Genomic DNA, 24389 nt, shown 5'->3' with positions numbered 1-24389 from the left:
CCAACCAGGCACTTACGGCAGCGAGGGCATGTGCCAGGCAGCCCTTCTGTCTCCCCACCAACCCTCATGCCAATCTTGGCTATACAGAACCGTTTCTAGATGGGCTGCCCATAGGGGTGACAGAGAGGGGCCTGTGGCCGTCCCAGGAACCTGGGCAGTGAAAGAACCATGGGGTCCAGAGTGAAGAGCCTCTACGCCTCAGTTTCCCCTGTGTGGAACGAGAGCTTGGAGCAGGCACTCCATAAAATCCATCTCACCTCTCACCATCTGACCCCAGCCCAGCCTCCCCTGATGGGGGATGGCGTCCAGGACACACTGGGCAGCATAAGAAGGCCCAGAGTCCAGAGGAGGAAAGGCAACAAGGCATGGCTCTGCACGGCACACAGCTGACAGCAGAGGACACGCAGCTGGCGCAGACCCCACTTTGGGAGGCACTTCCTGACCGCAGGAGCCTGGGGGGGGGTCATCCTGGGAGGACAGGGTGAGTGTTCCCATGTCGCCAACCCCAAGGCAGGAGAGGAGGCTAACCCAAGGGCAGAGTCTCTGTGCGCTGAAGGGAGGGCAGGAGGGCGCCCCAGGCTCACTCTGGTCAGAGATAATGAACAACCAGAAGGAAGTCAGTGCTGCTCTGAGACCGTGTGCACCCAGGTCTCATCACATGCAGGCACATGCATACATATATAGCCACATGCACTGAGACATGCACAAATGTACATGCATAGAGAGACGCACATATAGATGCGCACACATGCACATACACACTGACACGCACACACACACTTGCACAGAGATACGCGCACACACACGTATACAAACTTGGAAAAAAAGCCTAGGAGTCACGCCTGTAATCTCAGCACTTTAGGAGGCTGAGGTGGGTGGATCACCTGAGGTCAGGAGTTCGAGACCAGCCTGAGCAGCATGGCAAAACCCCATCTCTACTAAAAACACAACAAATTTAGCCGGGTGTGGTGGTAAGCTCCTGTAATCCCAGCTACTGTGGAGGCTGAGGCAGGAGAATCGCTTGAACCTGGGAGGCAGAAGTTGCAGTGAGCCGACGTTGCACCACTGCACTCCAGCCTGGGCAACAAGAGCAAAACTCCATCTCAAAAACAAAAAACAAAAAACCTAGGAAGAAGGAAAGAATAACCCAGTTACGAATCTGTCAAATCAAGACAGTGCCCTGCTCAGGCCCGACTCCCATGGGCCACTCCCGTGCCAGGGTATGAGAATTTGGTCTAAGGAGAGACATAAAGGGAGCTTTTTAGGAGGCAGAATTGCCCAGTGAGTTTTCAGAGCTAGACCCTGATCAGAAAGGGTCACAGCAGCTGGAGAGCGCCCGTGCCCCGCCATCACTACAGACGGGAATGACCTTGAGATGCACAGGCAGAAGGGCGAGAGGGCAAGCCGAGGGCCAGGCGCCCTCCTGGAGAGGGTCCCCGGGGCTGCCTCACACGATGGAGTCTCCAGGGTGTGGCAAAAGGGCAGCGCGATGAGAGAAGACAGGGCTCATAACTGTTTCCCAAACAAAATGTCTACGGAGCATGGAAGATGCGAGCGGAAACTGTGTAGCGCAGGAAACCGGAGGAAAGAGTGCATTCCAATCACCTTCTAAAAGCTGTTCAGAATTTTTATCTAACAAATAAACTTCTGTTTCAAACAAACAAAACAGTAAAGACCAACAAGACAGAGAAAACATGCAGACAGCGACCACGCCGGGCTTTAGGCATCTCCGGGCTGAGCCAAGCTCCGGGAGACGGTGGACGTGCATTGGTGCCAACCACCTCCTGGCCGCAGCTCTTTTTTTTCTTTTTGAGATGGAGTCTCAGTCTTGTCACCCAGGCTGGAGTGCAGTGGCACGTTCTCTGGTCACTACAACCTCCGCCTCCCAGATTCAAGCGATTCCCCTGCCTCAGCCTCCGGGGTAGTTTTCAGTTAGACCCTGATCAAAAAGCACCCACCAGCATGCCTGGCTAATTTTTTTGTAGTTTTAGTAGAGACGGGGTTTCACCATGTTGGCCAGGCTGGTCTTGAACTCCTGACCTCAGGTGATCCTCCTGCTTCGGCCTCCCAAAGTGTTGGGATTACAGGCATGAGCCACCACCCCGGCCTGCACCTGGCTGCCACTTTAACTGGTGAGGCCCATTGTTTCCGCCTGAAGGTTCGGCACCTCCCTCAGCTCTGCAGTGCCCACGCTCCAGCCAAACCCTCAGGCTAGAGGGAGACCAGAGCTGCCACGCACCTCATCTGAGCTCTGCTGGGCCCTGAGGTTGGTCCAGTCCCATTCTCACTCACTCCATCTCCGCCTCCCGGAGGAAAGAAAGAGCTCATACTCCCCCTCCTCTTCAGAGAACCCCAGGGGTGGGCGCCAGAGGAAGGGCGAGCAGCAAGTGCCCCAGTGTGCACCAGGAAGCCCAGCGCCTGGGTCCCTCCCTCGGGCACCCACCTAGCAGATGCCTCGTGGCACGGGGCCCCAGTCACCTGGAGGCGAAAGCTGGTGGGCCCGCCGCTGGTGGCCTCCATCAGAACGCTGTCCTCCTTCCGGGTCCGGAACATGAGCCCCAGGTACCAGGGCACAGAGATGATGACGTTCAGGTCACTCCAGGACACGACACTCTCACCGCTGAAGAGCTGGGGGTGGGGCATGGCTGCGGACACAGGCCCGGGGACCTCAGGTGTCTCCTGAAATCACGCGGCCGCAGACTCTTGGCTGCATGGGTGGGGGATGGGCCTGCAGGATGGGCCTGGACCTTTTTCACTTTAACACGAAGGCTGGTCTGAGCCTCCCCTCTATGATGCATCCAGCCCTCGCAGTCAGCCACGTGGGCTCCACAGAAGCCAACCCTGGGACATAAACCTCCCTCCTGGGAAGCATGAAGACCTACAGACTCCCAGCCGCAGATGGGCGCGGCAAGGGGCTCTCAGGCTTGACAGGAGGCAGATGGGGGCGGGTTCAGGATCCCTGGGCTCAGTGGCTGGGGGTGCTAGGGTTGGGCCCTGCTGGCCCAGCCTACCTGTCCCACCCCACACCTGAGGGACTGGGGACGGGGTCTGTGCAGGGGACAGTCTCTTGGAGAGGGCAGTGAGTCCACAGTAAACGCAGCATACGCTGCCAGTGGTTGCCGGAGCCGGACATGAAACCCCCTCACAGTGGTCCCGGGCATATCAAGGAGCAATGCTTCCCAGGCCTCCACGACCGGGGGGATGGACGATGCCAGCCACTCACCTTGCTCGCAGTTCTTCCCGCCAAATCGGAGCGGACACTCACACAGATACATGTTCCACCTGTTGACACAGGTGCCCCCATTCTGACAGCGCCTCCCGTCGCAGAAGTTCCTCCGAGCGGCACAGCCTGGCAACACAGAGCGTGCGGCAGGGCCTGACTCGAGGAACCGCCAGGGGTCCCCGGTGCCAGACGTGGTGTGGGAAACCACGATGGAATGGACACGGGGCTGGACAGAAGTCAGACTAGGTCTGAACATCCCTGGCAACGGCAGGAACATGGGAACTGAGAAGGTGCTGAACGCACTGACCACGTTTGGAGACGCGAGGGCTCCAGGCCATCACGGCAGCTGGCCCGGTCACCTGGTGACACATGCAAGACCCTAGGATCATGTGTGCCTCAGGTTAGCTGGCTGGGCCAGCAGAGCCAAGGCAACTCCAAACTGCAGAAACTGCGGAGCTGCACATCTGGCAAGCCTGGACTCCGGGTTCCATCCCAGGAGCTTCCCACAGCTGGACACAGACATTTCTAAGAAAAAGACGGCTCCCCAGGGATCTGCAAGCAGTGACCTCTGTGTGGCTGCCGACATGCAGCCAGATGCCTCTGTGGTGGCCCCAATGCCCTGATGGCCACCCGTACCTTCCCTGGTGCCATTGTTGGCGATGAATCCAGCCATGTCCACATTTTTGCCGTCAACTGACAGGTTCCGCATGCAGCCCACAAACTGCCGGTTGTGCACTGGGAAGTCTTCTGGTAGGTTGGGGACGCCACCCAGGAGCAGAGGACCGGTCAGATCCAGGGACCTGGGGAGGTAAACCATCTTCTGTGATGTCTGGGCAGCGGCGCCACAGCGGGCTGGGCTCTGCAGTTGCCTCTGTGTAGCCTCTGCCGCCATAACTACTTCAGAAACCAAGCAGGCAGGAGGGCAGAGGCCAGAATCAGAGGGGGCTCCTGTGTCTGGTGCTGTGTTTGCTCACGCTTGCGTTCCATCCTGACGATCTGGGTGTTTCACACTCACCAGTGACCACCAAGCCCCGCCCACCCAGGTTGGTCCACACCTAGACAAGATGTGAGCGCAGGGAGCACAGGTCAAGGCCAGCAGGGACTACACTTTACTTTGGCCTCTGAGACCTTCCAGGAAAAGGAAGGGACTTGAAGGGAGGCCAGAAGAAAATGAGAACCCTGGCTGGGCGTGGTGGCTCACACCTGTAATTCCAGCACTTTGGGAGGCTGAGGTGGGCAGATCACGAGGTCAAGAGATCAATACCATCCTGGCCAACAGGATGGTCTCTACTAAAAATACAAAAATTAGCTGGGCGTGGTGGCGCATGCCTGTTAGCCCCAGCTACTCGGGAGGCTGAGGCAGGAGAATCGCTTGAACCCGGGAGGTGGAGGTTGCAGTGATCCAAGATCACGCCACTGCACTCCAGCCTGGCGACAGTGAGACTCCGTTTCAAAAAAAAGAAAATGAGAACCCTGGAGGCACCCCAGAGGCGGTGCAAACTCAGGCAAGGGCTGTGACCTCTCCAGTGCACAGTTTGCTTCCCAGCAAAAGAGCACCATCCCGCCTCCATCCCAGGCGGGCGGGATCAGACAGAACAGAACAGAACAGGTAAGGGATTGCCCGCGGGCCCCCATCAGGATGCATCAGGGCTATCTATATGATCTTCAAAAAAGGATGTATCAGGCCGGGCGCGGTGGCGGGCGCCTGTAGTCCCAGCTACTCAGGAGGCTGAGGCAGGAGAATGGCGTGAACCCGGGGGGCGGAGCTTGCAGTGAGCCGAGATTGCACCCCTGTACTCCAGCCTCAGCAACAGGGCGAGACTCCGTCTCAAAAAAAAAAAAAAAAAAAGGATGTATTAGGGCTATCTATATGATCTTGAAAACAGTGATTCGTTATTCTGTGGTTATTTAGTGGTTTGTTCATGTAATCCCAGCACTTCAGGAGGCCAGGGTCAGAGAACCGCTTGAGCCCAGGAGTTCAAGACCAGCCTGGGCAACACAGGGAGACCTCGTCTCTATAAAAAATTTAAAAAGTTAGCTGGGTGTGGTGGTGTGTGCCTGTGGTCCCAGCTACTCGGGAGGCTGTGGCAGGAGGATGGTTTGAGCCCAGAAGGTCAAGGCTTCAGTGAGCTAGGATTGTGCCACTGCACTCCAGCCTGGGCAACAGAGTGAGACCCCATGTCAGAAAAAAATAAAACGACAAAAAAAAAGTAAGCCTCTGGGACCAGCTGGCTGACACAGTGCTCCACTTAACAGACTCCTGGAGTCCCAGGTGCCAGAATTTGCAGGGACAAAGCCAGTGATCCGTGGAGACAGGGCCAGAGACTGTCTCTGGGTCTGTAAGCTGGCTATCACAACCCGGGGGTCAGCCTGGCCAATCTTGACACATACTTAGGGAGACTTATTCTAGAAGGTTCTAACATGTCAGAGGGAAGGTGCTCCAACCATGCAGAGGGAGTCTGACTCCAGCCTGGACTGAGGTCGCCAGGGTACTGCACCCAGAGTGCCTGCATGGGGCCCTGCTCTGGGAAGGCTGCAGGGTGAGCATGTTTGGGGGTGCGGACCCCCAGGGCCGCCCCTCCTGGGATGCTCACTTCTTGGAGCCGGTCTGAGTGCCCTGGGCAGCGCAGCTGTAGTTCCCGACGTCCTTTCCAAAGCGCACAGCCATGGTTGTGTCACAATCATCCACCGTCACCACGGCCATCTTCTCCCCGGATGGCCCGTGGGGCAGGCCCAGGTGGCCGATGTTGGGCTGTAAGAAGAGAAAGCACAGAGAGCATCAGCACTTTCCCCGCCAGGGCCCTCAGCAGGCATACCTGTCACTCATAGAGCGGGGAGGACACAGCACTGGGTGGGCAGCAGGTGGACAAGGGATGAGGAGCCCCTGGCCTTTAGTTTCCTAAACTAGCTGTGCTGGGCTGCTTGGTGTCCTCTCAAGTTCTGCTTCGCAGAATCTCAGAATGTGGCCTGGTCTGGACAAAGAGCTGGTACCGATGGAATTAACTAAGATGCAGACGTCCTGGAGTAGGCAGGCCCTGATCCAAGATGACTGGTGTCCTCTTAAGAGGACAGATGCTGAGACGCAAAGGCACGCAGGGGAGAAGCCGCGTGACTGTGGAGGCAGCTGCTGGAGCAGCTGTTTATAAGCCAAGGGCCACCTGGACCACCAACACCTAGGACAAGGCAGGAAGGGTCCTCCCCTTGAGCCTTCGGAGGAGGCACAGCCCTGCCCACACCTTGACTTCTAAGCGCCAGACTGAGAGAGAATCGTGTCTGTTGTTTGAGCCACCCTATCCATGGTACTTTGTGACGGTGGCCCCAGAAAATGAAGACAGCAGCCAACACCCAAGCCCCGGGGCCCCTCCTGTGAACACCCGCTTCTGCTCTTCTGGGGGTGTCCTCTTGACCATGGCGCCTGGCCAGGCTCATGCTCCTGGAGTACAGATACCAGGAGGCTGCTGCCCGGCCCGCAGACGGCCCCACGTCTCCCGTCTAAGGCGTGGAGCTCCCTCTCTGGGCCAGGAGCACGTTCCAGGGCTGGGTACAAGAGTTCTTCTGAATCAGTGACCTCAGGTGAAACCTCTCCCTTCTCGAAGAGACTGTGGTTCGCCATCTGGGGACGAGCCCACTTTCCCCAGGCAGCCCTCACAGGTCTCACCTCCTGGTCAGCCCCTCCCAGGACATGGAGCATATCCACCCAGCCAGCTCAGACGCCCTTCCAGGAGGAAAAGCAGCACCAGCCCTGCACGACCCATGCGGCCACGGATGGATCTCAAAGATCTCATGTGGGTCTCAAAGTTCCAGAAACCCAGTTGGTGCCAGCTCCAACTGGAACAGGCAACAGAATGTCCTTCATCTGCGCAACCTGGATAGCAAGACCTACATCCCGCGGGTGGCCATGACAATGAGCCAGGAGATCGCCAGGGAAGCACCACCATGCCCCGCAATCGGCACACAATGCGCAGCAGAGCCTCCCCCTCCACCCCAGAGAGAACCTTTTCTTCCAGTCCCAGCAGGGCCCCTCCCACCACCCCTCTAAAGGATGGGTTCAGTGCCTCCTCTTGATAGTTCTGGGGTCAGTTTGAGTTTACAGCATGATACAATCTCATGCTTCTTTATAAAACTTGGAAATAGATCGTTGTAAAAACGTGGAATTTAATTAAATCATCCTCAGTGCCTTTTAATAGGAAAATCACCACCACATAGTTCATTCAAAAATAAATCTTCAGTTTTTAATAGGAACAAAGTATCTATTTGATCAGGGAAACTAGGCAGAAAGGCAGGACACACAGAACTGGAAACAGGAGCTCAGCCAGATGGCCAAGTTGCAGGACTTCAGGGGACCCTGGACACCCAGGCAGCACGCACCCTGCCTGGAGTTGTGCAGTGGGCAGCCTGCACGACTGTATGTGGCCACCCCAGCTGAGGTTTCTACTCCCTCTTATCCAATCATCTAAGGCAGATGAGACCCATCACCGTACCTCAATTTCTTTTTGTGCAAGATAATGATTTACTATTAGAACACACATCCTGTCTGTGTTACAGGGAATTGAGGGTGATAGCAACAGAGATACACGAGTTTCCCACACACCCTTCTCTGTCAATCCAAGCGAGGCTTCTACCATGACCCCTGGTATTTGAGTGCAGGGGTCACCTTTTTATTTTTTTTCCTCTTTTTTTTTTTTTTTTGAGACGGAGTCTTGCTCAGTCGCCCAGGCTGGAGTGCAGTGGAGCGATCTCGGCTCACTGCAAGCTCCGCCTCCCGGGTTCACGCCATTCTCCTGCCTCAGCCTCCCAAGTAGCTGGGACTACAGGCACCCGCCACTACGCCCGGCTTTTTTTTTTTTTTTTTTTTTTTGTATTTTTAGTAGAGACGGGGTTTCACTGTGTTAGCCAGGATGGTCTCGATCTCCTGACCTTGTGATCCGCCCGTCTCAGCCTCCCAAAGTGCTGGGATTACAGGCGTGAGCCACCGCACCCGGCCGGATCACCTTTTTCATTTTTCTTTTACATCAGCTGATGAAATCACAAGGTCTGATAAGCTGTCTCCTTAAAGATTTCACTTTTGGTTAAGTAACAGATAGGTGAGTGCATTAAAAATCATCTGTTTTCTCACTCTGTAACTCGGCCCACTTTGAAAATGCGTGGAAGTGTCCATTATGGGATGCCTAAATGTGAGGTGCGGTCCCAGGGAAAGAAGAACCTCCCCCACTGTGTGAGCCCCAAATTATCTTTACAACTTATAATTTACATTTTTGGGGCTGGGCGTGAGACTTCTGGAGGAAGGGCGTAAGTAGCATTTACACTGGGAAGGCTTTCATGAAACTAAGCTGCTGTTTACAAAACTGCAGTTGTTGTAAACTGCTGCTAGTAATCAACGGCTCAGAGCTACGCATTCAAGCAAAAACAGCAGGATAAAGAAAGTTGGAGGCAAAAGACAAAACCACTACAGTCCATGCTTGTTTTTCGAGTGGCACGGACTCATGTGAGACGCCCACTGCTAGGACACCCGAGTTCAGTCTGGCCTTCGTGAATCAGAGCAGCAGGCAGAGGGCGTTTAGGAAATGGTCTCTGATAGACAGCACCCAGCATGTGCTGCTCGGTTCTGACTCCCAGAGAGACCCACCAGCAGCCACTGGGTCAAAAGTAACAGCAGTTTTGATGAAAGAGCCGAATGTTCTCAGGTGGAGACTGGAACAACCAGCAGGAGGGCTGCACAGAGGAGCGGGGGGACTTGTGGGGTCTGAGGTCCCCGCTGCTCGGAGAAGCAATCACAGACTCCCGATGGCCCATCCCTCTCCTGCCGCCCCAGGATAGGTGCTGAGTGGGGCCCTGGTTTAAGATGCCCGCCTCTCAGTGAGTGTGGGTTTAACGCGCAGGCTGACCGTCCACTCTCTCGCCTCTCGGTGAGTGTGGGTTTAAAGCGCAGGCTGACCGTCCACTCTCCCGCCTCTCGGTGAGTGTGGGTTTAACGCGCAGGCTGACCGTCCACTCTCCCGCCTCTCGGTGAGTGTGGGTTTAACGCGCAGTCTGACCGTCCACTCTGCAGTTGAGGCCAGCAAGTGACGGGGCGGCAGGGAGTGCATGGACACGGTGCTGTGGGTGACTTGAGATGCACGGGCGGGCTTCCCCAAAGCATTGAACGCAGAACTACTACATGACCCAGCACCACCTCCCCCAGGCGTATACCCAACAGAACTGCAAACAGGAACTCAAAAAACCAGTTCATGAGTGTTGATGGCGTTGCTATTTACAATTCAGAAAAAGTGGAAACCACCTAGATGTCCATCAGTAGATGAGTGGACAAACTGTGCCCCTTCCCTGCACCGGAATCCCAGCCACCGAAAGGTACAAAGTGCTGACACACGACGGCACAGGGGTCCCGGAACACATCGCACTCGGTGAAAGCAGCCAGACACGAAAGCCCACACACCATGCAACTCCATTTCTACACAATGTCCAGGACAGGCACATCCACAGACACAGAGCAGACAGGTATTACCAGGGGCTCGGGGAGGAGGATGGGGAGGTGACTGCTAATGGTATGGGGTGATGAAAATACTTCTTCTCAGGTGGCATCTCGCTCTGTTGCTCAGGTTGGAGAGTGCCATGGCGAGATCTCAGCTCACTGCAACCTCCGCCTCCCAGGTTCAAACAATTCTCCCGCCTTAGCCTCCCAAGTAATTGGGACTACAGGTGTGCACCACCACACCCGGCTAATTTTTGAATTTTTAGTAGAGACGGGGTTTTCCCATGTTGGCCAGGCTGGTCTCGAACTCCTGACCTCAAGTGATCCACCCGCCTCGGCCTCCCAAAGTGCTGGGATTACAGGTGTGAGTCACCGCACCCAGCCTGGGTGATGAAAATATTTTATTATTTTTTTAAAAGTTACTATTGGTCAATTGATGGCATGAAAATAATTTAGACCTCAATAGAGGCGGTATGGCACAATACTGTGAATATACTAAATGCCACTTTAAAACTTAATTTTATGCTATGTGAACTTCACCTCAATAAGGCAAAAAAAAAAAAAAAAAAAAAAATTCCTAGGTTTGCATCCTCCCCTCCCCAGCCACCTGCCACTCTCCACCTGAAGAACTTTTGGGAAGATCCTTCCAATTTTTCCCTCTGACATGGAGAGAAAATGCATTATTTGACCTTCCTGCCAGGCGGCTACGAGTGTTAAAACGCAGAGAGGTGAACATTTTCCGGGAGGGGTGGAGAGGTGCGCAGACAATTACACAGGCGGCTTGAATGGGGATAGGTGAAGACAACAGCAGGTGTGTGTGGGCTCAGGTCCTCCATTTTTGTCAAAGGGAGACAAAGCGCGTCTCCGCTGAAAGGCTGGCGTGGAGCACGAGGCGGCAGCACAGAAGAGAATACCTGACGGTAATAGCTCCAGAATGTGGGGTGGTGCGTCCACCTCTGAGTTTTACACGGAGAAAGCGGCTCAAGCAGCTTCCGCAGGGCACTGGCGTGGCAGCATCTGGCCAAGAAAAGCACTCGGTGGCTTGGCTGGGTCGCAGCCGATGATGAATGATACGGGTCGGGGAGATAAGGAATAAGACAGACGAACCGCCCCCTCACATTTCTAAGAGGAATTTTTTAAGTCTGCCACATATTTATACAAAAGAAAAAGACAGTGTGGGAATGAAGAGGGCCACATGGTCGTATCTGAGTTTTTTCTCAATTCTTGTGTTGGAAGGCTCCGGGCACAGGATAGGCCAAGGCGAGCACGGTGGAGGCACCAGCGCCCGGCACCCGCCCTCCCAGGGCTCAGCTGGGTACTGCGCAGCAGCTGGCCTGACCCAGAGGACCCCCCAACCCCTGCACCAACACCCCTTGTGGGAAAGGCCTCAATTCCCAGGCCTCGATTCCAGGACGTAAAGCTCAGTAGCTGGACCTGGTCACTCAGGCCGAGCAAGGCAGGCAGCGCGCACAGCAACTGGAGAAAGCAGGGACTGCCCATGGTGCCTCTACACCCCTCAGCGGGCACCCTGGCCGGCACAGGCTCCCTGGGGCAGGCAGAAACAGAGCTAGTGAGGAAAGACCACATCTCACTCCTGTGGCCACCTGAGAAAAAACCTATGGTGCCGCTGAGCACTGCAAGGAGTGGCCCAGAGGCACCAAGCTGTGCAGATCCGGATTCCTGCTGCAGGAGTCATCCCTGGGGTCCAGCCTCCTCTTCTTTTCCTTCAAGGTATTTTCTTCCCTGCGTGCAGCCCTCCCCCTTGGCTTCCACTCAGCCGCTCTACGCAGTGCAGGGAGTTTTTGTGTGCGCACAAAAGCGTTTGGTCCTTACGAAGTGCTCACATTTCTCCAGCCTTTTAACCTGCTGCAGACGATTCTGCACTGGGAGGCCGGTGGGGGTACGGTTTCGACGCTGGGGAAGGTGGCAGGGGAAGGCGGTGTGGGGGTGGGAGGGGCACGTCTTAGGAAATGAATGAATTCATGCTCTGTGTCAGAAATGATTAACCAACTTTCATATCAAAGAATTCACAGATGGCTGGACCTCAGGAATGTCTGCACAGAGTCACACTGTGGCGCTGAACGGTCCATGCTGTCATTTCTCAAGATGACAAGGTTCAGGCCTGACTGGCCGACAAATGCCCCAGGAAATGTGGGCAAGACCCTGTGCCAGTTCTGGCACAGAGACGACAAGCCCTCCCTTGGAGGCAGTCACCACAGTTCTCTGAAGCTGCTTGGGAAAGTGGTGGGAAGGGTCACGAGGAGCAAATTCATGCAGATGCACGCAACCTTCCAGAATTCAAGCCGGACTCCCAGGAGCCTCAGACAGGACTTTGCCAGAATGCAAACCTCAGACCGAGCTGCTACTTCCTGGGGGGTCCCAATACCCCCAGGCAGGTAACAGGACCGTGTTCCGCCGGGTAGCCACCCTCTACACAGGGACTGCCGGCTGCCTTTGATGACCTGGCTCAAAGGGTGCGGCATCCCCCCAGGGCTGCGAGCAGCAAACCGTCTGGAAGCCCAACTGAGCCACTGGGCCACCCGGTGGGAAGGGCGGCTCCACACTATCCCAGGTTGTAAGGGGACCTTGAGTTCCTCTGCCCAGCTCCAGCTGAGTGGGACAGGTGCTCCTGAATCCCTCACCTGTCAGGGACCCAGGGCAGAAGACATACTCTATAAGCCTAGGCAGGCTCTTCTAGAAAGTGTGTAAGTGCACAGCTGCTATCTCTAGGGCTGTTTGGGAATGAAACGAAAGGACAGATCTGAAACTCTTTGCACTGTCTGAACTGGTGTGGCTGATGTTACTATCATCCTCGTTCTCAACTCAGGGTCCAGCTGGGTGGACCCAAGGCTGGCAGGGGCTCACAGGACAGCAGTGACCACAGCTTCCAACGAACATGACCTCCTTAAAGCCAAGGGTTCATATCCCGCCCCTACTTGGGAAAGTCACAAGACTTCCCCACATGCCAGGACTTGGCTGTACAACTGGGGGTAAAAATAACATCTTCCTCATGGGATGAAATGAACTATATGTGTGAAGTGCCTGCAGCCATGTCTGCTGCTATTGTTATTTCTCGAAAAAGATGACGTGCAAGTGGTTCTCTCAAGTTTTGCTGTTTGAACACTTCCCTATATTAAAATAACATAATACAGGGGCTGAACGCAGTGGCTCACGCCTGTAATCCTAGCACTTTGGGAGGCCGAGGTGGGCGGATCGCTTGCAGTCAGGAGTTTGAAACTAGCCTGGCCAACAAGGTGAAACCCCATCTCTACTAAAAAAAAAAAATACAAAAAAAATTAGCCAGGCATGGTGGTGGGGGCCTGCAATCCCAGCTACCTGGGTGGCTGAGATGGAGAATCGCTTGAACCCGGGAGGCGGAGGTTGCAGTGAGCTGAGATCGCGTCACTGCACTCCAGCCTGGGTGACAGAGCACGATTCCGTCTCAAAATAAATAAATAAATAAAAATAATAAAATAATAAAGTTGATTTTTACATTTTTAAAGGAAAAAGAAGCAATTAAGCAGCTCATGTAATTAACCTCTCTGCTGAACCCGCAGGGTCTTCCCCAGGAGCTGAGACACACAGTCACCTGCAGCTCGGAGTTCTGTCACTGGCACGTCATTTCCTCCATTTACTCAACTACCCAACAAAGTGATGCAGAGTACTATTAGGCTTATTGTGGAGCATCAGAAAAGTTTTCGACAAAGGTCAGAACCAACTGGTCACCTGCAGATTCTTTTTTTTTTTTTTTTTTTTGAGACGGAGTCTCGCTCTGTAGCCCAGGCTGGAGTGCAGTGGCTGGATCTCAGCTCACTGCAAGCTCCGCTTCCCGGGTTTACGCCATTCTCCTGCCTCAGCCTCCCGAGTAGCTGGGACTACAGGCGCCCGCCACCTCGCCCGGCTAGTTTTTTGTATTTTTAGTAGAGACGGGGTTTCACCATGTTAGCCAGGATGGTCTCGATCTCCTGACCTTGTGATCCGCCCATCTCGGCCTCCCAAAGTGCTGGGATTACAGGCTTGAGCCACCGCGCCCGGCCACACCTGCAGATTCTTAAAAAATCACACCAAAGCCTTTTATTTCTCAGGCAAGGGGGTCTAACCCCAGTTTCCCTGACGATTCTGGCCAAAGACAAAAGCGAGAAGCTCTGTGCTTTCCTGATGGACGTACAGTACATTTGGAAATGCAAGAACCGTGGGTCCGGAGGCAGGAGTCCTCTGGGCATGCGTGCTCAGCGCCGGACGGAGATAAGCTCCTCCTCCAGGGCTCCATGATCCCCGTGGTAGTTAATTTTGTTCTGGAAATGATCCAGCAGGGCACTGTGCCAGCCCCCACTGAGCCAGACCCTTGACCAAAGCCTCCAGTTCCGCGGGAGGAAGCCAGGGGCATCTCAGCCCTGCCCCTTTGGGGCTCAGCCACCAGGACCAGGTCCCCTCTGCAGCCAGGCTGCCCCCCCAGGTGTTCTGGGAGCCTGGGAATTTATGGGGATTCACTCCAAGGGGGGTCTGCTTGCCAATGACAAATGAAGGGCCAACATGCAGTGAGATACAGCGCCTTATTGGAAAGCAACACGTTCCCTGTCTTGGGGGTTTTATAGACAAAAAATTGCTTGGTACAAACTGAGCGACCCTCCAGCACCCAGTGAGCAGCTCATTCACGTTCATCTAATTCATGTTCATCTACGCACGGGAGGCATCTAAATCCTACTGCTACTCCCAGCTGCAGAAATCCTGACAAGCAAGACAAGGGGAGAGCACACTTCTGAGCTGCAGCCTCCTGGGGCCTCCTCCACACGGGCACGGGGACAGAGTGCCTGGGATGGGGCCTCTGAGCTCAGCCCCCACAACACAGTAGCCTGAGTGTCCCGGGAAAAACAGGACAAAGCTTCAGGAAGGATGGCAGGTGGGCTACAGTTCCCGCCAAAACGACTTTTCTGAGCAAGGAGAAAACGCTTACCAGAAATGTACACACTCGCCCATTCACACTCCTGTTCATTCACCCACACTCGTACATACTCAAACCCACGTGCCCACCTGCCCACTCACACTCATGTGTTCACTCACCCACACTCGTGCATACTCAAACCCACATGTGCACATTCACCACTCACACTCGTGTGCCCTCACCCATACACATGCACTTATACTTGTGCACACTTACCCACGCTCACGTCCATACCCACACTCACACCCACATGCACACTCCCATACACGTGCCGTCACTCACATTCATGTGCACTTATTCATATGCTCACACATGCACTTACCCACACTCACGCACACTCACCCACGAACACGTGCACTCACCCAATCGTGCATACTCAAACCCACGTGCAGTTACCCACATTCACACTCAAATGTGCCCTCACCCACACGCACACTCATACATGTGCACTTACCCACACTCGTGCATACTCATCCACATTCACACTGACATATACACTCACCCACACACTCAAATGTGCCCTCCCCCACACGCACTCATACTCATATGTGCACTTACCCACACTCGTGCATACTCATCCACATTCATTCACATATACACTCACCCGCACACTCAAATGTACCCTCCCCCACACGCACTCATACTCATATGTGCACACTTACCCACACTTGTGCATACTCATCCACATTCATTCACATATACACTCACCCAAACACTCAAATCTGCCCTCCCCCACACGCACTCATACTCATATGTGCACACTTACCCACACTCGTGCATACTCATCCACATTCACTCACATATACATTCACCCACACCAAATGTGCCCTCACCCACACATGTGCACTCACCCACTCACACGGGTGCACTCATATAGGCACACCTAGCCACTCATGTGCACTCACGTGTGCACTCATGCACTCACCTACTCATGCACACATGCACATTTACCCCATGCTCACCCACACTCAAATGTGCACTCACCCACATTTACACGTGTGCTTATTCACACATGCACACATCCGCACTCACATGCGTACTCACCCAGGTGCCCACTCGCCCAGGTACACTCACACACATGCACACTCACATGTGGACACCCACTCACATGTCATTCATACTTGCATGTGCACACACACGGGCAGTCACATGTCCATACTCATTCATACTAGCACACACTTGTGTGCACACATGCTCACCCACACTCGTGCTCAAGCTTGCTTGTACAATATACTCACTGTGCACACTCACTCTGTGCATACATGCAGCTTGCACACTAACACATGCTCACACAAAACCATGGCCTGCTCCTGTTAAGACCTGATAGTCCCCTCTCCGTCCTTGATCTGGGCCCACAGGACCCCCTTCCTCCTGTGGTCAGTCCCCTGCCTCCTCTTGCCCTGATGACCTTTCTGACCAGCCTCCCCTCCCTCCTGGTCTGCAAGCCACTAAGGGGTGACATGCTCAGAATCCATGTGATAAGATGAAGGTGGGGAGATGGCTGAGTTGGGGGAGAGAGCATGGAAGTGCTTGGAAAAGACAGGGAGAAGGTGGGGCCCCGGGATGGTCACGGCAGGAAAACACGACAGCCCTGGGATGGTACGTCCCAGAGCAGCGAATACACAGGTGGGTGAGAGATGCTGGGTCCGTGGCTCTGCCTAACCCTGGCCCTCCCGTCATCTACTCTGTGCCTCAGTTTCCTCATCTGAGAAACAGCAACAGCACCTCCTCCAGGAGCTGACATGAGGATCACGTGGGGGACACACGCACAAGACAGGACATCAGTCAGTACCCTTCGGCCACCACCGCCTTCCCTGCCGAGGTGCTGGGGGGCAGAGGCAGGAAGGGCTGGGAGCCCAGAGAGGGGAGGGAGGCAGCCACGGGGCAGGGCATCCCAGAGCCCCAGCAGTGAGGGGCCGGGTGGGATGGGAAGGATGCAGGTGAGACACAGGCTGGAGGACAGTGGCTATGATGCCAGACAGGAAGCAACCTCAACCGGGCGTGAAACTGAGGGCTGCCCCAGCCCTGGGGCGACTTTCCATAACAGGGTTCTGCAATACAAAGGCCCAGGGTGGGGCGACGCCTGCCCCTGGGAACAAGTGACTTTCTACCACCTGACCAGGCCCGTGTTTGGGAACGGAAACCAAGTGACTTATCTATTTCTGTCACATCGCACACCAGCAGCAGGGCACCCCCACCTGCCACAGCGCCTGCAGGCAGGGCCCCGCACCACCTTTCTGGCAGGGCTCGCTGGCCACCCGAAGGCCCCTCTGTCAGCTTCTATGCCCCCATTACTTGGGCCCAAAGAGGCAGGAACATCCTGAGTCCGAGATGCAGGGTAAGTAAAGGCAGTGGCTGCAGACTTCACCACCCGACGGGACCATGTGCCGACTGCCTTCGCAGAGGCCCCACTACTGGGTTTAAGGAACACCTGCTGGGGCTGGAGAAGCCAGGGAGGGCGTGACCTTTCACGCAGCCACAGAACACCTGGGGAGTATCCCCATTCCCTCCTCTGAAACATGCAACTTCCTATGAGACAGAAGCAAAGCCAACAAGGCCACATGGGGGCAAAATCACGAGCCTGCGTGGCTGCCTCCTTTATCGTAAGGATTTTATACACTTTGCAAGGCTTAATTAACTTTGTAAAAGTTTAGCTTCTTTATCTTACATATTCTATAAATCCAATTATCTTTTTATTATTTTTTGTTTTATATTTGAGACGGAGTCTCACTCTGTCACCCAGGCTGGAGTGCAGCAGTGCGGTCTTGGCTCACTGCAACCTCCACCTCCCAGGTTCAAGTGATTCTCCTGCCTCAGCCTCCCAAGTAGCTGACATTACAGGCACCTGCCACCACGCCTGGCTAATTTTTTTGTATTTTTTAGTAGAGACGGGGTTTTACCATGTTGGCCAGGCTAGTTTTGAACTCCTGACTTCAAGTGATCTGCCTGCCTCAGCCTCCCAAAGTGCTAGGATTATAGGCATGAGCCACCATGCCTGGCCCTCCAATGATTTTTTTAAACAGAATATTTAAAAGAAAAAAACAAAAATGGCTCATAATCCCATGACCCAGAGAACTGCTGTATTATTTTTTTAAATACAAAGAATAACTCAAGTGCATGTAAGAAGGCACAGAAGGGCCTAAAAGGAACATGAAATCCACCTCGCTTTGCATCCTTCTTCCCTTGGTATCCACCTTTGCCATGAGGGCCGCCACGATACCTCCTGCACTGCACGTCTGGCCTCTGCAATGCCACCTCCTGGCTCTTGCCACCAGTGGTCCATGTCTCTACCGTAGAGGCTGGGCTTGGCCACACGACCTGGGCAACGGGACATCAGGGCACAAGGACAGGAGAGAAGTCCTGGAAAGCGCCGTGCACTGGGACTCACCCTCTCTGGCTGCTAGGAACCCCCTGCCACCAGGTGAACAGCCAGGCTAGCCTGCTGCAAGATGAGAGGCCCCAGCCGCCATGGCTAAGGGCCAGGTCATATGAGTGAGGCCTTCACACAGCCCTGGCTGAATTGCATAGACCAGAAGAACCAGCAGCCAAACCACTACATCATGAGGAATAATAAATACCTGATTAAGACTCCATGCTTTAGGCAGTTTGTGACCTTGAAACAGCTGTCCGATGAGAACTATTAACAAGTTTGGGCCGGGTGCGGTGGCTCATGCCTATAATCCCAGCACTTTGGGAGGCCGAGGCGGGTGGATCACCTGAGGTCAGGAGTTCGAGACCAGCCTGGCCAACGTGGTGAAATCCCATCTCTACTAAAAATACAAAAATTAGCCAGGCGTGGTGGTGGCCGCCTGTAATCCCAGCCATTCGGGAGGCTGAGGCAGAAGAATCGCTCGAACCCGGGAGGTGGAGGTTGCAGTGAGCCGAGATTGCACCAGCCTAGGTGACAGAGTGAGACTCCATCTCAAAACAAACAAAAAAACACAGGTTTGTTGTTTTAGAGAGCTTAGAGTTATCCTTCAGAAAAAAACATATGTATATACCAGCATATATTTTAAATCTTAAAATTTTTTTTTTTTGAGACAAGAGTCTCACTCTTTCACCCAGGTTGGAGTGCACTGATACAATCATGGCTCACCGCAGCCTCGACCTTCCAGGCCTAAGTGATCCTCCTCAGCCTCCCAAGACCACAGGCACGTGCACCACACACCCGGCTAATTTTTTTTTTTACTTCATATTTTGACGAAATGTGTTCTCTCTATGTTGCCCAGGCTGATCTTGAACTCCTGGGCTCAAGCAATCCTCCCACCTCAGCCTCCCAAAGTGCTGGGGTTACAGGCGTGAGCCACCGTGTCTGGCCTCAAAGTTATTTTGATGAAACTTTCTATTTTGAGACAAGTTTAGATGTACATGCAATTGTAAAAAATAATACAGAGAGATCCCATGTACCCCTTACAGTTTCCATCCATGGAAACACCCTGCAAAAAGATAGTGTAATATCAAACCCAGGTACAGACACTGACACAGTCGAGACAGAACGTTCCATCACTGCAAGGACCCTGCCTGTGGTCCTGTCATAGCCACATCCACTTCCCTCCTGTCCCCAGCCCAATACCAGGCAACCACTACTCTGTTTTCCATTGTTATTTTGTCATATTAAGAATGTCATAAAGGCTGGGTGCGGTGGCTCACGCCTGTAATCGCAACACTTTGAGAGCCCAAGGTGGACGGATCACTTGAGGTCAGGAGTTCGAGACCAGCCTGACCAACGTGGTAAAACCCCTCCTCTACTAAAAATATAAAATTAGCCGAGCGTGGTGGTACGTGCCTGTAATCCCAGCTACTCGGGAGCCTGAGGCAGGAGAATCACTTGAACCCAGGATGTGGAGGTTGCAGTGAGCTGAGATCGTGCCACTGCACTCCAGCCTGGGATACGAGGCAAAACTCTGTCTAAAAAAAAAAACACAGACAAAAAAACACAATGTCATACAAATGGAATCATACAGTATGGTCCCTTTGGTGGTTGCCTTTTCCCACTCAGCAGAGTGAGAAGTTGTCTGGTGCTAAGATGTAGTCCTTGTTCCATGGTAGGGACATATCAGTTTGTTTAACCATTCACCCAGTGACAGCCATCTGGGCTGTTTCCCATTTGGGGATATTATGAAAAGCTGCTGTACCACTTATGTGCAGGTTTCTGCGTCAACATGAATTGCATCTATATTCATGAGGAACAGTGGTCTGGGGTTTGGTTTCGTCTGTCTTCGTCTGGTATTGGAATCAGGGTAATGCTTCATGAACTGAACTGGGAAATGTTCTCTATTTTCTGGAAGAGACGTTGCAGAATTGACGTAATTCTTTAAATATTTGTTAGAATTCTCTTGTGAAGCCATCTGGGTCTGGAGATTTCCTTTTTGGGAATGTTAAACTACAAATTCTATTTCCTCAATAGTTATACAGTCATTCAAATGACCGATTTCATCTTGGGTGAGGAGGAGTAGTTTTTTGAGGAGTTGGTCCGTGCATCTGGGTTTTAAATGTACACATGTAGAGTTGTTTTTATTATTCCCTTATTACCCCTTTTAATGTCTACAGAGCCTATTTTATTCCTGGTATTAGTAATTTGTCTTCCTTTTTTTTCCTTATCAGTCACGCCAGAAGTTTTTCCCTCTTTGAATAGATTTTGTTAATCTTCTTAAAGAATCAGCTCTTTGTTTCATTGATTTTCTCTATTGTTTTGTTGTTTCAATTTCACTGACTGCTACTCTTATCTTTATTATTTCCTTCTTTCTGCCGGCTTTGGGTTTATTTTATTCTTATTCTAGGTTCTTGAAGTAAAAGCTTAGATTACTGATCTGAGACATCCCCCTTTTCTAATGTAAGTATTTAGTGCTATACATTTCCCTCTCAGCACTGCTTTAGCTGCATCCCACAGCTTTTCATATTTAGGATTTTTATTCCCTTTAAATTTGTTTAAAAACCTTCCTTCTTCCCTTCCTCCCTTCTTTTTTGAATAATGAAATATTTCGGTCAAGTCTCTATGCAGACCCATCTCCAATTGCTGGAGTCAGCTGGTACCACCAGGGCTGAGTGAGGCAGAGCAGCAAGGCTGGGGAGGGGGCAGCTGGGGAGGGGACAGCTGGAGAGGGGGCTGAGTGAAGCTGTGGCCTGGTGGGGTTGGAAAGTTGTTTAAATAATGGAAGGTTGAGAAAAATCAATAACTATACTGAGGAAAACGAGAACAAGGTTCCTAACTGATAAAGATTTACAAATATAGAAGAGGAAAAACAACAAGAATGAACTCTAACTCTGCTTGGGCTGCTGTAACAAAATACCAGAGGCTGAGTGGCTTGTCAACAACACACATCTGTTTCTCACAGTTCTGGAGGTTGCGAGTCCAACATCAAGGTGCTGGCTTATTCAACATCTGGGGAGGGTCTGCCCCCTGGTTCCCAGACCAGCACCTTCTTGCCACACCCTCACATGACAGAAGGGGTGAGGGGCAGTCTTGGGGCTCTTTTATAAGGACATTCATTCCACTCATGGGAGACCCTGATCACCTCCCAAAGGCTCCACTTCCTAATACTATCACCTTGGGGGTGAGGATTTCAATATATGAATTTGGGGGTGCTATGGTCTGAAGTGTCCTCCAAAGCTCACGTGTTGAAACTTCATGGCCAGTGGGATGGTATCAAGAGATGGGCCCTTTAGGAGGTGGTAAAGTCATGAGGGTGGGCCCCTCAAGGATGGGATAAGGCCTCAATAAAAGGGCCCACAGGCGTGGGTCCACCCTCTTGCAGTCTTCTGCCACGCAAGGACACCCGGACGCTGCCATTTATGAGGAATGGGCCTTCGCCAGGCCCCAAACCTGCAGGTGCTCAGGCTTCCAGCCTCCGGGACTCAGAGAAATCAATCTCTGTGGTTTGTAAGTACCCAGCCTCGGGTGTTCTGTTACCAAGCAGCACGAATGGGCTGGGACGGCATCAGGGGGACGTCAACGTGCAGAGCAGGGCAAACGCGGCAGTGCTGCAGTGAAGTTTATGGCTTCCAATAGGGAGTGATAGGTAAATAGGAAAAAAGAATCAATATGAAGCGTGTGTGCGTGTGTATATGTACACACACACCTACACAGACGTCTATGTCCTAGTTCTGCCCAGTAAGAGACACTGGGAGTGAGACAACCCAAAGCAATGAGCACACCAAGCACCCAGATCTGGAGTTCTAAATGCCACCCTCCACTAAAAGAACCAGGCTTGGCCGGGTGCAGTGGCTCACGCCTGTAATCCTAACTCCACTAAAAGAACCAGGCTTGGCCGGGTGCAGTGGTTCACGCCTGTAATCCTAACTCCACTAAAAGAACCAGGCTTGGCTGGGTGCAGTGGCTCACGCCTGTAATCTAACACTTTGGGAGGCCAAGGCAGGTGGGTCACTTGAGGTCAGGAGTTCGAGAACAGCCTGGCCAACATAGTGAAACCCCGATCTCTAGTAAAAATACAAAAAAATTAACCAGGTCTGGTGGTGAGCAGCTGTAATCCCAGCTACTCAGGAGGCTGAGGCAGGAGAATTGCTTGAACCCAGGAGGCTGAGGTTGCAGCGAGCTGAGATAGTGACAGAGGCACCTGGGCGACAGAGTGGGACTTCATCTTAAAATAAAATAAAATAAAATAAAATACACCCTACAACTAGGGCTTTTAATCTAGTAACAATATCCTGGGAGCTCCTCCCCTCATCGCTGCACAGAACCCCACTGCACTGTTGACAATGGTTGTTGACATTCCACTGTCAGAGGAGGTTGTGAGGACCTTACTGCACAGGACCCCACTGCACTGCTGGCAATGGTTGTTGACGTTCCACTGTCGGAGGACCTTATTGCACAGGACCCCACTGCACTGCTGGCAATGGTTGTTGACGTTCCACTGTCGGAGGACCTTACTGCACACAACCCCACTGCACTGCTGGCAATGGTTGTTGACATTCCACTGTTGGAGGACCTTACTGCACACAACCTCACTGCACTGCTGGCAATGGTTGTTGACGTTCCACTGTCGGAGGACCTTACTGCACACAACCCCACTGCACTGCTGGCAATGGTTGTTGACGTTCCACTGTCGGAGGACCTTACTGCACACAACCCCACTGCACTGCTGGCAATGGTTGTTGACGTTCCACTGTCGGAGGACCTTACTGCACAGAACCCCACTGCACTGCTGGCAATGGTTGTTGACATTCCACTGTCGGAGGACCTTACTGCACACAACCCCAGTGCACTGTTGGCAATGGTTGCTGACATTCTACTATGGGAGGACCTTACTGCACAGAACCCCACTGCACTGTTGACAATGGTTGTTGACATTCCACTGTTGGAGGACCTTCTATTCTATTAAATACCTTCCGAGTTCGTTTCTGTAAGTTGGATTCTGTGCGTGTAGTCGGCACTCAATTAACATGGAAGGGAGGGAAAAAGAGGGTCACGTGACCTCACCCAGGGGACCATACAACTGTCTAACCATGGCAAATCTGTAGAGCCCAGGAAGAGTCCCATCAAAACATCGCACCCTGACACAAGTGTCTAGGTGGAAGCCCTCGAGTTTTTAGAACATTTGCAGAAACAGAGAAGCTCCCCGGACCCCAGGGGTGCTCTGGGGGCACATTGCTCACTCTTCTTGGGACTTTGGGGTTTAATGTGCAGCACAGACCCAAGAGGTTTTGAATGACCTGACAAGCAACAGGTGAGCAATCCCTAATGACAGCAGGACCGAGGGGTCATCTCAAGGTCATGGAAATCTCAAAGCACTTAGATCTTCTGGCTCAACAGAAGCAGAGGCTGGTTGTCCAGAGGAGGTTTGTTGCAACCTGGCCTCATGCTGTCTTTATAAAAGCACTTTCCGCAGCATGCCAAAGACAGCCCCGCGCCATCTCAGAATCACCAGAACCAGAGCAAGCCAAAGTGCCGGGGCAGGGTCTCGAGGACTGCAGCAGCCAGCTCAGGCGTGGGGCTCCACCGCGTGTGGTCTAGCCACATGTGGCCAGCATGGCAATCGCGACAAGCACAGCACCGTCCCCGGCCAGGTAATGGATGCCCAGTGCCCCTTGAAGACCACCTGCCACCCATGTAGAGGCTGCTGCCTCAAGCCCCGATCCAGGGTCTTGCATCTCCACCTGAAGCTACCAGGACTCCACCTAGCTGAGCTCCCGTCTCACTAGCCCAGTGGTTCTCATCCAGGGCATGACCTCAGGGGCCTGACAATGGTGAGGACCTCTTGGTTGTCAAAACTGGGTTAGGGGAACAGCTGGAGTCTAGTGACCAGAGGTCAGCAATGCTGCCCAGAACAGGCCTCCCAATGAAGGATCATCGTCCCCAAGGGGCAGCAGCGCCCAGGCGGGAAATCCCAGCACGGCTGCTCACCACCTCCCACATCTGCTTCATGCGGGATCTCCCAGCAGCTCCGGGCCTCCTGGCGCCCCACCTCACTGCCTCACCTCACAGCTCACTCACGGGTCCCCAGCAGGCCACACCGCCTCGTGTCCATGTCAGGCACTACCTTCCCAGCACGTCCTTGCCTCCACAGCTGGCAAGGAGGCTGTGCTCCAGGCTCTGGGCAGGCTCAGCTGGCTTTGGAAGACACCCGGGCCAGGTGGGCATGAGCCACCCTTGCTTCCCCAGGGCCCCGTTAAACATCTCGCTGGCACATCTGTGCCCCTGACTCTGCCAGGAGCTCCTGGAGCAAGGTAGCATCTAAACGTGATCCCTGCAGGCAGCCTCAGGGAAGCACAATCAGGGAATGAGCGCTCAGTGCAGC

The 24389-nt window shown here is 53.3% G+C and overlaps 1 protein-coding gene and 1 long non-coding RNA gene across 3 annotated transcripts in view; both read right to left on the bottom strand.

The window, feature by feature from the left end:
• CELSR1 (cadherin EGF LAG seven-pass G-type receptor 1) overlaps window positions 1-24389 on the bottom strand; it is a 190015-nt gene that overhangs the window by 48090 nt on the left and 117536 nt on the right. For both annotated transcript variants that reach the window (XM_077949321.1, XM_077949322.1), the window contains exons 6-9: window positions 5818-5975; window positions 3860-4023; window positions 3224-3349; window positions 2479-2645 (exon numbers count right to left, since the gene is read on the bottom strand). In XM_077949321.1, the coding sequence (XP_077805447.1) occupies window positions 2479-2645; window positions 3224-3349; window positions 3860-4023; window positions 5818-5975 (615 nt within the window). The remainder of the gene's footprint in view (window positions 1-2478; window positions 2646-3223; window positions 3350-3859; window positions 4024-5817; window positions 5976-24389) is intronic.
• Window positions 13187-14507, bottom strand: LOC144331602 (uncharacterized). Its single transcript, XR_013398897.1, has 2 exons — window positions 13734-14507; window positions 13187-13418 (listed from the first exon to the last, which is right to left on the bottom strand). It is a non-coding gene; the product is annotated as an uncharacterized LOC144331602 (long non-coding RNA).

The sequence above is a fragment of the Macaca mulatta genome, chromosome 10 (genome assembly GCF_049350105.2).
Source record: "Macaca mulatta isolate MMU2019108-1 chromosome 10, T2T-MMU8v2.0, whole genome shotgun sequence".
Classification (NCBI taxonomy): domain Eukaryota; kingdom Metazoa; phylum Chordata; class Mammalia; order Primates; family Cercopithecidae; genus Macaca; species Macaca mulatta.
This window is presented reverse-complemented; position numbering and strand designations above follow the sequence as displayed.